This window comes from Sciurus carolinensis, chromosome 18 (assembly GCF_902686445.1).
Source record: "Sciurus carolinensis chromosome 18, mSciCar1.2, whole genome shotgun sequence".
Lineage (NCBI taxonomy): Eukaryota > Metazoa > Chordata > Mammalia > Rodentia > Sciuridae > Sciurus > Sciurus carolinensis.
Window position 1 is genome coordinate 38,173,540 of NC_062230.1, and position 13,558 is coordinate 38,187,097.

General features: G+C 50.8%; 1 protein-coding gene and 1 non-coding gene across 4 annotated transcripts in view; both read left to right on the top strand.

Annotated features, from left to right (window-relative positions):
• The window catches only part of Tfap4 (transcription factor AP-4), a 39,564-nt gene that overhangs the window by 17,230 nt on the left and 8,776 nt on the right, over nucleotides 1-13,558 (top strand). The window contains exon 1 of one of the 3 annotated variants that reach the window (XM_047533222.1): nucleotides 10,255-10,809. The exons of the other annotated variants lie outside the window; for them this stretch is intronic. Within the exon in view, the coding sequence (XP_047389178.1) occupies nucleotides 10,721-10,809 (89 nt within the window). The 5' untranslated portion in view covers nucleotides 10,255-10,720. Of the gene's footprint in view, nucleotides 1-10,254; nucleotides 10,810-13,558 lie in introns of those variants that run through there. 3 annotated transcript variants of the gene reach the window in all.
• On the top strand, nucleotides 1,193-1,260 carry Trnat-cgu (transfer RNA threonine (anticodon CGU)). The gene has a single exon. It is a non-coding gene; the product is annotated as a tRNA-Thr (tRNA).

The window sequence follows — 13,558 nt, forward strand, 5'->3', positions numbered from 1 at the left end:
GAGCCAAGGAGAGGAGGTCCAGGCAGCCTGCTCTGGCTCCTGCCAGGGAAACCCTCTCTCCTCATGCTGCTCGCTCAGCCTTTCCCAGCCCTGCCCCTGGTGTTCTGCTTCTCACATTTCAGCTTCTGAGTTACTGGCAGCACCGTGCTGCTGCTGCTACTGCCCAGGCTGCTGCACCAGACAGATGTTAACCCCCCAAGTGCTGGTAGCAGCAGCAGCAGCACAGTCGAGAATGGGCTACAGGGCACAAGGCATGGGAGGCTTGGGGGGCACAGAGCCATCCTAAGACCAGTTCCTTTCCCCCCCCCCCCCACTACGGTGCTTAACTTTCCTCCTTCCTGCCCGTCTGCCGGAACTTGAAGCCAAAGGGTTCCCTGATCCCTACAAATTGTTCTTCTTTTGAGGCGCTGGGTTCTGGCAGCTGGGCGGCAGAGCTTAGATTGTATATCACCTTGTACTTGACCTTGTCATTTTATGCCTGGCCATCATTCTCCCTCCCTATCCCGCACTGCCCCCAGCAGGACTCACATCTGGCACCCAGCTTACTTGGCCAGGACTGGGTCACCAGGGCCAGGTGAGCTCATTTTAATTCAAAAGTCAGTGTGGAAGCCTCTCTCCAGGGTAGCTCACAGGAGTATCTGGAAGGAGCCTGAAAGACCTGGGCCCTGGCATTGATCAGCCATGATGATAGTAGGCAAGTCCCTGGAGTTCAAAGACAGCACTTGAAGTGTGTAGTGAGGATGAAGTAAGGCCTCAGGAGCAGCCGTTGCAGCAGCAGGCGTGTGGATGCTGCTGTCCATATGTGCATGCGTCTCCCAGCGCACACGCTGAGGCTACCCCTTCCCAGGGAGAGCATCCCCCCTTTCCCTGGCTGCTGCTTTCACCTTGCAGCCCTCCGGGTCTGTTTTGCTACTAGAGCAGTCCAGCTGTATATTTTTCTATATTTTGTTTTATTTATTTTTTGGTGGTGCTAGTGATTGAACCAGGGGTGCTCTGCGGCCCCCTGGAAGGGAGCTACATTCCCAGGTCCTTTTAGTTTATTTTGAGACAGTTTCTCACTAAATTGTTGAGACTGGCCTCGAACTTACAGTTCTCCTGCCTCAGCTTCTGAAGTCATTGGGATTACAGGAATGCACCACTGCTTCCAGCAGTTCCAGCCCTTTCTTTTCCAATCTAAAAAGGGAATTGGGGATATAGCTCAGTTGGTAGAGTGTTTGCCTCGTGAGCACAAGGTCCTGGGTTCAATCCCCAGCAAAAAAGTAAATAAATAAAAAGGGACTTGGTTCCAGTAGAAAATAAATAAATAAATATATATATATAATATAATAAAAAGGACTTGGGCTGGGGAGCAACTCAGTGGTAGAGCACCTGCCTAGCATGCCCAAAGCTCTGCATTCAATCCCTAGCACCAGAAAAAAATATTATAAAGGGGGAAAAAAAGGGACTTAGCACTGCTGTCTCTCACCCACCTTTGTCCACTCAGTGGAGATCAGCTAGCTGACCCCCCAACCCGACACCCCAACACTGGAGAGGGCACTTCCTAGTCCTCTCCAGTCTCCCTCTGCTCCCTACCTTTCTCTTGAACCTCAAACCCTCCCTCCTGGTTCCTCCTGAGCCTCCTCTAACCTGACCCTCTCCAGCCACACTCCCTCAGTCCCTTGGCTGGTTATTCCTTTATAAGAATAACTAGATACTTGAGGCTCTGTCCTCCCAGCTTCCTTTGCTCCTGGTGGGAGGGCCCCCCTGGGCAGCAGGTGCCTCTCTGTTCTGGCTCAATTTTCACTGGTAATTCTTGGAGGGTCTTCCATGCCCACATGCCTCTGGCAGCTGGTCTACCTGATTGAATCATTATAACTGCCCTTACTGCCTTACAGAGAATCAATTTAGGAAGCAGTTAGACAGCCATTTCTGTCTGAAAAAGAAATAGTTGATGTGCTCAGCTACCAATTGAGTGTTTATAAAAGGGGACTGCGCAATCAACATAGTCCAGGCACTGGGTTCCTCCTGCAACACACTGAGAAGCAGAGAGATGCTTCTTCCCTCTGGGGAAAATCCTTAACCACGCTGAGGTGGGAGGAAGAGGAGGAGCTAAATGTTGAAAAGGATCAGCAGGGTGTGCTGATGGAGGGAAGAGGGAGACAAGGACAGGAGCCCACCACGGTGGAGGCAGGGGGTAGGGGACAAGGATGGACTCCCCCCATTTGAATAACCCATTTTCAGTGGCTTGCTTATGACCGAAGTGAATTAGTTGGGGCAGGTGAAGGAGATGGGCATCCAGAGGTCAGGCTCTTCAAGGCCCCTTAGACAAGCTAGGCACCCCCTAGATCTGCAGGGCTTTCGGGGCATGGAGAAGAGGCCAGCCAGACCCTCCACCTCAGTACTGCCTTGATTTCCCCAACTCTGTTTAGCTACTGCTTGCTCACAGAGCAGCGTATGTGTGCTGAGTGCCCCCTAGTGTTTGGGGATTCCAGTCTAGTTGGTCCAGAGCTCACCCTGAGCACAAGATAGGAGAGGGGACCAGCGCATCAGAGATATTGGACCTAGCTCCAAACATCAGTGAGTTCTGTGACCCCCGCCCTCATTCTGCCTTACTGGGAACACTCAAGCTCCTTCCCCAGGCAGGGACTTTTTGCTTCTGTGGGTCTCATCCTGTTGGTAGCCTCTAGTATCTGTCCACCCTTCACCCCTGCCTGGCTCCCAGCAGACTCTCATTTCCCACAGGCACCACAGCATGCCAGGAGAAAAGCCAGCTGGTCCATCACACTGCTCCTGGAACATGTGTATACCAGAAAAAGTCCCAAATTAAGTTTGGGGATATAGATTCCATTTCTAGTTCTCTGTATGTGCTCAGAAAGTCTTAACTTGCTCTAATCCTTCTCATGTCCCACCCCCCAATCTTTGGTAGTACAGTTCTCTGTGATCTCCAGTGATCCTCATTCTGGTATAATCCTTTCCAGTCGAATATATATGTGTGCGTGTGTGTGTGTGTGTGTGTGTGTGTATATATAAAATCCTTTCCTGTGAATATACATCATTCCTGTCACTTAGCTCTTTTACCTGGCAGAGGTGATCTTGGGACAGAAAGATTACCCAGTGGACTTGACCTAATCACATCAACCTTTCTCCAGCTGCTTGCAGAAGAGGAAACCAGAGAGCTGAAGCTATTAAGGCTTGAGCCAGGCCCGATGGCATGCACCTGTAGTACCAGGTAATTGTGAGGTTGAAGTGGAAAGATGGCTTGAGCCCAGGAGTTCAAGACCAGCTTAGGCAACATAGCAAAATGCCATCTCAAAAAAAAGAGAGAGAAGGCTTTCAATGAGGGATGCCACTCAGATGGAGGGGACCACAGGGCAGGGACCTGGAATAGGAGCTAACAATTGATACCTCAGTCCTACGACCAGAATGAACCAAGTTCTACAGACAACTAGTGAGCTTGGAGGAGCCCAAGCCCTGGATGTGATAGTAGCCCTAGTGGACACCTCAATTTCAGCCTGCAAAATCTGTGCCTGGTCTTCTGAACTGTGAGAGACTAAAAAAGCAAATGAATAAGCTGGGTGTGATGGGTCATGGCTGTAATCCCAGGAACTTGGGAGACTGAGGCAGGAGGATCCAGGTTTAAGACCAGCCTTGGCAACTTAGTGAGACCTTGTCTCAAAAAGGGTTGGGGATATAACTCAGTGGTAAAGAATCCATGGGTTCAGTGCTCACTATCACAAAATAACAACCACCACCAAATCCCAAAATCAAGCAAATATTTTGTGACATATGAAAATATGGAGTTCCTTTTGTGCCCATAAACAAAGTGTTAGTGGCACCCAGAAATGCCCATTCATGGAAGCGTGGACATTGTTCTAAGGCGCTAAGTTTGTAAAATCTATTATATAGCAATAGGAACCTAATACATCATCTGTCCAAAGAGAAGAACAGTATTCTAGACATAGGACAAAAGTTTAGAAATGAGAAAAATCTATCCCCTCGTGAGTGCTGTTTGTAGGTCAAAATCTGCAACCAGGCTGGGGGTGTGGCACAGTAGAGGAGTGCTTGCCTAGCATGTGCAAAGTCCTGGATGGATCCCTAGCACTACACAGATACAGTCGGCAGCAGCCCCCTTGCTGACAGCGCTCCCTGTGGCTACAGTTCTTGATTCCACATTTCTCAATCAGCAGCTCCCAACAAGCCTAGGAGAAGGGCGGTATCTGGCTGAGAAGGGTGCTGGAACAAAGCCAGGACCCCAGGCCAGGTGGAAGGTCCAGCTGTGGTGGAGGAAAGAAGCCCTGAACCTACTTCTCTTGGAGATGCCCGTGCTTTCTGGGGCCCCCTGGTCTTCTGTTTTTAAATAGCAGCTCTGAGCCTGGGGGTATAGCTTAGTGGTAGAGCATGTGCTTAGCATGTGCAAGGCCAAGGGTTTGATCCACACTAGTGGAAAAAAAAAAAAAAAACCTCACCCAAAATAGTTTTATTAGGTATAATTCACATGCTATATAATTCACCCATTTAAGTTATACAATTCAGTGGTTTCTAGTATATTCACAGAGTCGTGCAATTGTCACCAATTTTAGAACACTTTCATCACCCAAACATAAACCCTATGCCCATTGGCATTCACCCCTTATCCTCCAGTCCCTCACCCCCGGGCACCACTAGTCTACTTTCCACCTCCATGGGTGTGCCTGTTCTAGACAGTTCTTAGAAACAGAATCATAGGACATATGACCTTTTCTGTCTCCTGCCCCTACTTAACATAATGTTTTCAAAGTTCATCCACATTGTAGCTTTTTGTAAAATATTTTTTTAGTTGGCAGTGGACCTTTATTTTTATTTTATTTATATGCAGTGCTGAGAATCAAACCCAGTGCCTCACACATGCTAAGCAAGTGCTCTACCACTGAGCCACCACCCCAGCCCCATGTTTTACCTTTTGGCTACTGGTCAGTGATGCTGCTGTGAACATGGGCATACAATGATCTGTTTCAGTTCATTTTCCTTCCTTTGAATATTTACATCATAGTGAAATGGCTAGGGCATATGCTAACCATGGTCTACAAACTAAAAAGTAGTTCCAAAAAAAGAAAGACAGAAAACAGAAACCCTCCCAAAAAGAAACAAAGAGAAGAAAAAGGATGGTGTGGCGGACAGAATAAGGCCCCCTCAGATGTTCACCCTAATCTTCAAGATATGTGGGTAAGTTATCTCTCACGGCAAAGGGGACTTTGAAGATGCAACGAAAGACTTTGAGATTGGGAGGTTATTCTGGGTATCTTGGTGGGCTCAAGGACATCACAAGAAGGCAAGAGGTGAGGCTTAGAGACATGAGGACAGAAGCAGAGGTGGAAAGGTTGTACCTTAAAGATGGAGGATGGTGGGAAAAGGCAGGAAAACACCTTCTAGAACCTTCTGGGGGAATGCAGCCCTGCTAACACCTTGATTTAGCTAGATAATAAATTTGGAAGTTTTTGGTTTGGGTTCTGGGGCTCAAACACAGGGTCTCAAACATAGGTGCTATGCCAGCACTCAACCAAGAGTTACACCCTCAGCCCTCCCCCACCTTTTGTTGAGACAAGGTCTTGCTGTGTTTCCCAGGCTGGCCTTGAACAATCCTCTGACTTCAGCCTCCTGAGTAGCTTTGACTACTCAGAGTGGACCAGACAATGATTTTAGGAGTTGGGAAGGGGATTTGATTGAGGGAAGTACAGAGTCTCACAGGAGTAGAATTTGGGGACTCCTCATGTTACTGCTGGAGAAAGGGACAAGTGATGGGATCGAGTTAGGGAGTTAGGGTGGAGGAATGGTGTCCAGTGATGGAATTTCAGTTTGGGCTGTACAAGATGAGGAGTGTTTGGATTTTTACCTCTGAGGCATGGGAGGGCACTAGGCTGGGCACACCAATGAAAGAGAGGGTCTTAGTAGAAATGGTGAAGCCATTGTGAGTGATAGTGTGCCCACTGGGAACTAAGCTCAGTCAAAGCACTTCTATAGAAGAAATAACAAGGGACAGATGTGCTTATTCCAGCTGTCATTCATTCCAGGCACTAGAGAAATTGCTTAGTATATAGTCATGTGGTCCTGTATTGTATATGTCCCCCCGAATGTGGTCATTTCCTCAGCACATTCCCTGTCACCACAAGAAGGCTGTGAGCTCTTTGAGGGCAGTTTGTCTGCTTTGACCTCTGCCTTAATAACAACCGTATTTGTCACTTGTTAAGGCAGGGAGAAGCAGCAAGGGCAGGAATTCTCTAAGGTTGGGCAAACGTTTCCCACCTTGATCTGCAGGGTTCGCAAATGATATCCATGTTCAGACCCAGAGGGAATGTGGGGAAGTTGGTGGGTAGCCCTGACCCTGTTGCTCTGGTCATTGTGAACCACTTCACAGAAGAAGTAGAAGAGGGGCCTGTCATATAGCAAGACTCTTGGTAGACCAGTGGGGCACTCAATTGGGGGACAAAATACAAGCAGGTAGCCAAAACTTAGTAATCAAGATAAACAATTTTTTTTTTTTTTCTGGTACCAGGGATTGAACACAAGGGAATTTAACAACTGTTTTTTTTTTTTTTTTTTTTTTTTTTTAATTTTGAGATAGGGTTTCATTAAGTCCTTAGGGCCTTGCTAAGTTGCTGAGTTTGGCTTTGAACTTGGGATCTTCCTGCCTCAGGCTCCTGAGCTGCTGGGATTACAGGTATGTGCCACTGTGCCTGGCAAGAGAAACAACTTTTAATGCAATACTTTAAAGAATCAAAATTATTTTTTCATTATTTATTTATTTTTGGTACCAGGGATTGAACCCAGGGGTGCTTAACCACTGAGCCACATCCCCAGTCCTTTTATGTATTTTATTTATAGAGAGGGTCTCACTGAATTGCTTAGGGCCTTGCTAAGTTACTCAGGTTGACTTTGAAGTCACAATCCTCTTGCTTCAGCTTCCCGAGCTGCTGCGATTACAGGTATGCACCACTGTGCCCAGCAAGAATCACAATGAAAGCAAAAAAATTTCAATGAACAATTTTTTTTTTTTGGTGGTAGTGTAGGGATCAAACCCAGGACTTTGTGCATGTTAGACAAGTGCTCTCCCACTGAGCTATATCCCCAACCCAAACTATCATAATTTTAAGAAAGGCTATACTCCAGTGCTACGCTAGACTGTATTGAAGCCTGAAGGAAAAGGGAAAATCATAATACTGAGCCTGCCATTAAAATGTGGACATTTTGTCCATCATAAATTTTGGGCAGTGATTTAAAAAATTTTTTTTTAAATATATTTTTTAGTTGCAGATGGACACAAAACCTTTATTTTATTTTTATGTGGTGCTGAGGATTGAACCCAGGGCCTCATGCATGCTAGGTGAGTGCTCTACCACTGAACCACAATCCCAGCCCTAGACAGTGATTTTTAAATTTCAATTAATTTTTTTGGTACCAGGGATTGAACCGAGGCACTTTACCACTGAGCCATACCCCATCCCCAGTCATTTTTATTTTCTGAGACAAGGTCTCTCCTAAGTTGCTAAGGTTCTTACTAAGTTGCCTCAAAATCGATATCGTTCTATTTCAGGCTCATGAGTCTCTAGGACTACAAGCATTCACCACCATGCTGGGCCCAATTTTTCAATTTTATTTTTAAGTATTATTTGTGGTGCTGGGGATCAAACCTAGGACCTTATGTTAGGTTACTTTTTTTTTTTTTTTGCAGTACTGGGTATCGAACCCAGGGTCTTGTGCCTGCAAGGTACCAACTGAGCTCTCTCCCCAGCCCTTAGGTTACTATTGAGCCATACCCTTACCCTTGATTTTTATTTTACTTACTTATTTATACTGAAGATTGAAACCAGGGGTGTCCTACCACTGAGCTACATCCCCAATTCTTTTTATTTTTTATTTTTTTGTACTGGAGATTGAACCCAGGGGGCACTTAACCACTGAGCAACATCTCCAGCCCTCTTTTTTGTTTAGTTTTGTTTTGAAGCAGGGTTTTGATAAGTGGTTTAGGGCTTCACTGAATTGCTGAGGCTGGCTTTGAACTTGCAATCCTCCTGATTCAGCCTCCCAAACTGCTGGGATTACAGGCATGCACCACCATGCCCAGTTTTATTTTATATTTTGAGACAGAATCTCATTAAGTTGATGAGACTGACCTCAAACTTGCAGTCCTCCTGCCTTAGCCTCCTGTCTCTGGGATTACAGATGTGCACCACCCGACCTGGTGATTTTGAATTAAAAAAAAAAGGGGGGGGGTGCTGGGCCCCTGGCACAGGCCTGTAATCCCAGTGGCTTGGAAGGCTGAGGCAAGAGAACTGAGAGTTCAAAGCCAGCCTCAGCAAAAGCCAGGTGCTAAGCAACTTGGTGAGACCCTATGTCTAAATAAAATGCAAAATATGACTGAGGATGTGGCTCAGTGGTCAAGTGCCCTTGAGTTCAATCCGTGGCACCCCCACTTCCCCTCCCATGATTGTTTTTTTGAATGTCAGATTTTTTTTTTTTTTTTTTTGGTGATTCCTAAGTTTTGCTATTTCAACACACTCCAAGGTGTCTGTGTGGTCTTGGAAATGACTCCCAAGCAGAACAAAAAAGCAGTCCTGTGTCCCCTCTGCGAGGTTCTGGAATTCTCTTTGGGGTAGAAAGGGCCAAAGTACAGTCCCTGTTCTCTGGGAGATAAAACTGGACCAGGTAAACATCTAGAGATGACTTTAAGGCTACATTTAACATGAAAGGAGGGAGCACCCTTGCACATCTAAGTACAAAACAAGATCCCAGTCACAGTCTTGGAGGTCTGGTGGGTTATACAAGGCATGAATGTTAGTCTTCTAATCTGCAAAATGGTATGGTAAAGAGAGAGTGATACATCAGAAAATCCTGCTCCACGGGGAGCTTTCCAAGCAGCACCCAGCCCATTCAGTAGCCATGGGGTAGAGCTCAAGGATGCTACATTTGCGGCACGCCAGTAATCTCAGCTGTTTGGGAGGCTGAGGTGGGATGATTTTGAGTTCAAAGTCAGCCTCAGCATTTTAGCGAGGCCCTGTCTCTAAATTCAGGGGGGAAAAAAAAAAATTAAGGGACTGGGGAATGTGGCTCAGTGGTTAAGCACCCCAGGGTTCAATTCCCGATAAGGGGCGTGGGGAGGGGAAGGATTGCTACATTTTCAATTAAGCTTCCTAGGAATTCTGGGTTCTGTACCCAGAGGAACTGCCTTAACACGTTGTTTTGAGGATTGAAGAATATGTATGCAAAAGTGCCTGGCATCTACACAGTGTTGGCAATATGTAATAATAATAACGCTAATAATAACAACTGTAACAATTGTTACTAGTAGGAGCATTTCAATTAGGAAGCGCGATTTGGGCGGAACCTGGAAGGCGGATGGGATTGGGAAAGGCGGTGGGCAGGAGTGAGGACATTCCAAGGCAGGCGTGGGCTTCCTGAACCAGGGAAGGGCCTGAGGCCGGAAGGTGGGGGAGGAGGACGCAAACTCGCCGCTACTGTGTCCCCCTGATGGCACTATGCCATTACCCCCCTGTAGAGAGCGCACCCTCGCGGAGGAGCAAGTTCTTCGCTATGACTGTGAAGCTGCAGTGTTCGGCCCACAAAGCGGGGAAGTAGGGGGAGAGGAGATAGAAGGGGCCCGGCAGCAACGATCAGATCTCTGGGCTGAGCTGGCAGCCTGTCCCCAAGGTGTCGCCGCTGTTCTGCCCTCGCTTCCCGCCCCTCGGGCTTCCCCAGGGCAGCCGCAGCATCCCAGGTGCCCAACTCGCTCGCCTTCGCGGTCCCCTCCCTGACTCCGGGATTCCTAGGCTCCGGAGCCCTGGCCGGGCAGCCAGCAGGGCAGGGACGGAAGGAGGAGGCTGGCCGATCTCTGGAGTCAGCCCCAAGTTACAAGTGGGAAGAGGTGGCTGTGACGCAAGTTTCCAGGGGGCCCTGGGTCGGCTCGGAGGGAGCGTGCCAGAGCGGCTCCGCTCCGTGTAGTTGCAATCTTGAAAAAGCGAAAGCCCAAGCACGCATCCCCGGCAGCCTTCCCGTTGCCGCTACAAACGGAACCCAGTCGCGTCCCCACCCGCGACCCACGGCCGTGAGGAGCGTACACCCTGCATTGGGCAGCCCCCGTCGGACCCCGTGCGGCAGAGACTTGGCTCCTTCGCAGAGGCTGGCCTTTTTTTTTTTTTTTTTTTTTTTTTCGCAATGCTTGCCAACCTGTCAGCTGATGGACCTCATCACCCATAGTGGCGCATGTAGCTGGGCCGCAGCTCGCTCTATTCACGCTTAGGTTCCCCAGTCGGCCCGCAGCCCCGGGCCCCCTACACCGTGGGGGAGGCCTGCAGACTCTGGCTGCAGGCGGCCCCCCGGGGCCCGAGCCCCTCTCGCCTAGGTCTTGCGCCGCCCGGGGGGCTCTGCAAATAGTCCTTTGTTTACATGCAATTCCTTACTCCGCGGAAGGAGGCCGGGGGAGTGCTGAGTTTTCACCAGCTGTTTCCCGCCTTGAAACAGACATCTGATCAGCTGCAAACACACACACACACATACACACGCCCGGGGAGGCAGGCCGGAGAGACCTCCCTCCCGCCCCTCCCGCCCGCCTCCCTCCCCTCACTGCCGCCGCCGCCGCCGCCGCCGCCAGCATCTGGGACCGGCCGATTCTGCACCTCCGTCCGGCGCTGCCCTTTGATTCGGATTTCCATTTTGCATTCTCCGGCGGACCGCGAGACCCAGCTCGTGCAGAGGAGGGGGGCCGATCGCTATGGAGTATTTCATGGTGCCCACTCAGAAGGTGCCCTCTTTGCAACATTTCAGGAAAACAGAGAAAGAAGTGATAGGAGGACTCTGTAGGTGTGTACTCCTCCTACCCCCACCCCTTCCTACCATTGCAGCCCCTGGCCAGCCCGCCCGGGCGGGCGCGCGTGTGCGCACGCATGGCCCGCGCCGCCGACCCTGCTCTCCTTTCTTAGCCGCCGGGGCGGCTGCAGTCCCGCGCCGTGGGCTCGAGCTGCCTGGGGACCTTCCTCTCTAGAAACATGGGGACCCCGAGCGGCCCCAGCCACTTTTGTCCGCTGCAGGCGGGCGAGTCGCGACGTTTGTAAATTGCAAACAGACCCACGTGGTTCTGCAGCAGTCCCGGCCATGCTTGGTGCTGGTGTCTTTCCCCCCCCCGCGCTTCCTCCCCGCTTCCCCAGGCTGCTTCCTTCCTTTCCCTGCTTCCTCGTGTTCTCAGGGCCCCCCTCCAAGGGAACTGGGGGGTCCCGGGCGCGCGTGGAGCCTCGGCGAGGGCGGCTACAATGCAGCCATGCCGCGGATCCGGACGGGGGGGGGGGGGAGCCGGGTGGTGTGCGTGTTTGCAGGGAGCGGAGTTGCATCGGGGTGGGGGCGTGCTTGTGTGGGGCCGCGGGGATGGGCGGGCCCAGAGGGGCTGAGCGGCGGGCAGTGGCGCCGCGGCCCAGGACATATCGGCAGCCGCTGGGTCGCTCGCTTGCCCGCCCGCGCCCGGGCGCTGTTTACTAGCGAGGCCTGGACGTGACTCTGCAGCCCTCTTGGAGTAGGCGGGCCTCTGCGCGCGTGGCCTCGCGGGAGCTGTAGTTCTCCGCGCGCGGCTGTGGCGGCATTGTGGGACTTGTAGGCACTCTCGCGCCACGCTTTCCCAGCACAAAGCTCGGTCCCTTCATACAGCAGGGGCAGGGCAGGCGAGGTGGGAAGACCTTTTAGGTCCGCGGCACAGGAGGGTGTCCTTGGCCTTGCAAGGCCGCTCCCCTCCGCACGTGCGGCTCCTATGCGAACTTTCCCATCCCACGCTCCTTCCTTCAGCCGGAAACCGAAAGCCTCAGGTCACAGCCAGGTAGATGGCCCAGGGTCCTCAGCCTTCTACAGAAGCCGCTTTGCAAGCTTGGACCAGGGTTGCCCCAGATCTATCCTTTACCAAGGGTGATGGATTTGCGGGCTACCAGTTGCGGAATCGTCCTGGATACGTTAAAGTGCCTAAGCCTGAAACTCTGATGGCAGGGCCCGGGCATCTGCTTATTACCGACCCCGAGTGGCCAGCCAAGGTGCACACAGAGATGTGGAGTTTCTCCAGTGTGCACAAGTTTGGGACCTGCAGCCTTTTTGCTGCTTCAGGAGCGAAATGGCTCCCCAAAGCTAGAGCCACGTGCTCCGCCGCCCCAGGCTGGCGGGGCGGGGATTGAGGGAGGAGGAGCCCGCGTGGTGTATCCCAGGCTGTGGACACCACTGCACAGGCACACACCCCGCCCCAGGCCTGCTGCCTTTCTCAAGTTCTCAGTCAGTACCTATATGGACCAGTTGATGGGTCTGGCAGCTGTCAGGGCCACCTTGAGGGACAGCCCTTGGAAAAGATCCAGCAGTAATAAGTCACTTTGCTAGGGTTTTCTCATTGAGTTGTCATAGTCTTTCTCTGAGTCTCGTCTTGGGATTCCTTGGTAAAGTTGAGGACACCGAGGCTGGCTAGAACAAGTGGTGGAGGTGGGTCTGGAACACTGATCCCAGAGGCCTGCCCTTCTACTGTCTGCTGGTAGCTGCGCTGGGCAGTGGAGGTGGCATTGAGAGTACTCCCTGGGGCTCTGACTTGTGCAGTGTTGGGCAATGAGGCCCTCTGACTGCCATACTTGGGTTTTGGTTGAGACTTCTGGGGCCTCCTAAGACTCTGGCTTCACTCCATCTCTGTCCCAATTCTTCCTTTGGAAGAGGCCAGCAGACCACCAGGGGTTTTGAGTCTTGGTGACACAGTGCTTGAGGTAGCAGGGCCTGCCTGTAGGTGCACAAGTCCTCAGCCTGACCCTCTTTAAGACAGTTACCAGTTGTGCACTGGGCACCAAGTCAAGGCCTCTAAGTTTGCTCACTTTTGTCTGGGGCCATAGGGTGAGGTGGAACGTCTGTCTGATGCAGTGTGTGGATTGGGTAGGACCTTCTGGCTGGGTGAATTTTCTTCTTTGGGTTGTCTCAGGCTGGAGGACTTCACTTCATCATCTCTGTCTAGCTGAACCCCCACCCCCCCTCTCCCCAGCCAGACAGATGGAGGGGGTTGTAGGGCACAGTGCTGCCTGGAGTTTTGGACATGTAGCCTAATGGTTCTCAGCCTTGGTAAAAATGGAACACCTCTAAGAAAGTGTCCGCAAACTGTTACAGTGACATTCAGACTCTGAAAAGCAGGTGTATGGGGGCCTTGTCTTTGTAAGCTCTTTTATAAAAGTGCCGGGAAAAAGGGAGTTAGAGAAAATTAAGGGTTTTGGACTCTTGGGTCCCTGATCCTATATTTAGAAACACTGACCTGACCTCTGGTGCTAAGGGTCTTGTCAGCCCCTGAGAGATCCATGAGTTGTTCTGGACACCTGGGTTCAAACCCTGGGAAACAGGGCATCCTGTTATCCTCCTAGTGTTTGTTTGTTTGTTTGTTTGTTCTGGGGATTGAACCCAGAGGTGCTCTACCACTGACCTGCACCCCATCTCTTGGGAAAGGTCTTGTTAAGTTGCCTGTGATTCTTTGGCTCCGGCCTCCTGAGTCACCGAGGTAACAGGCATCTGCCATTGTACTTGTTTCCCTCTTCTTTTCCTTTCTTCTTTTTCTTTCTTC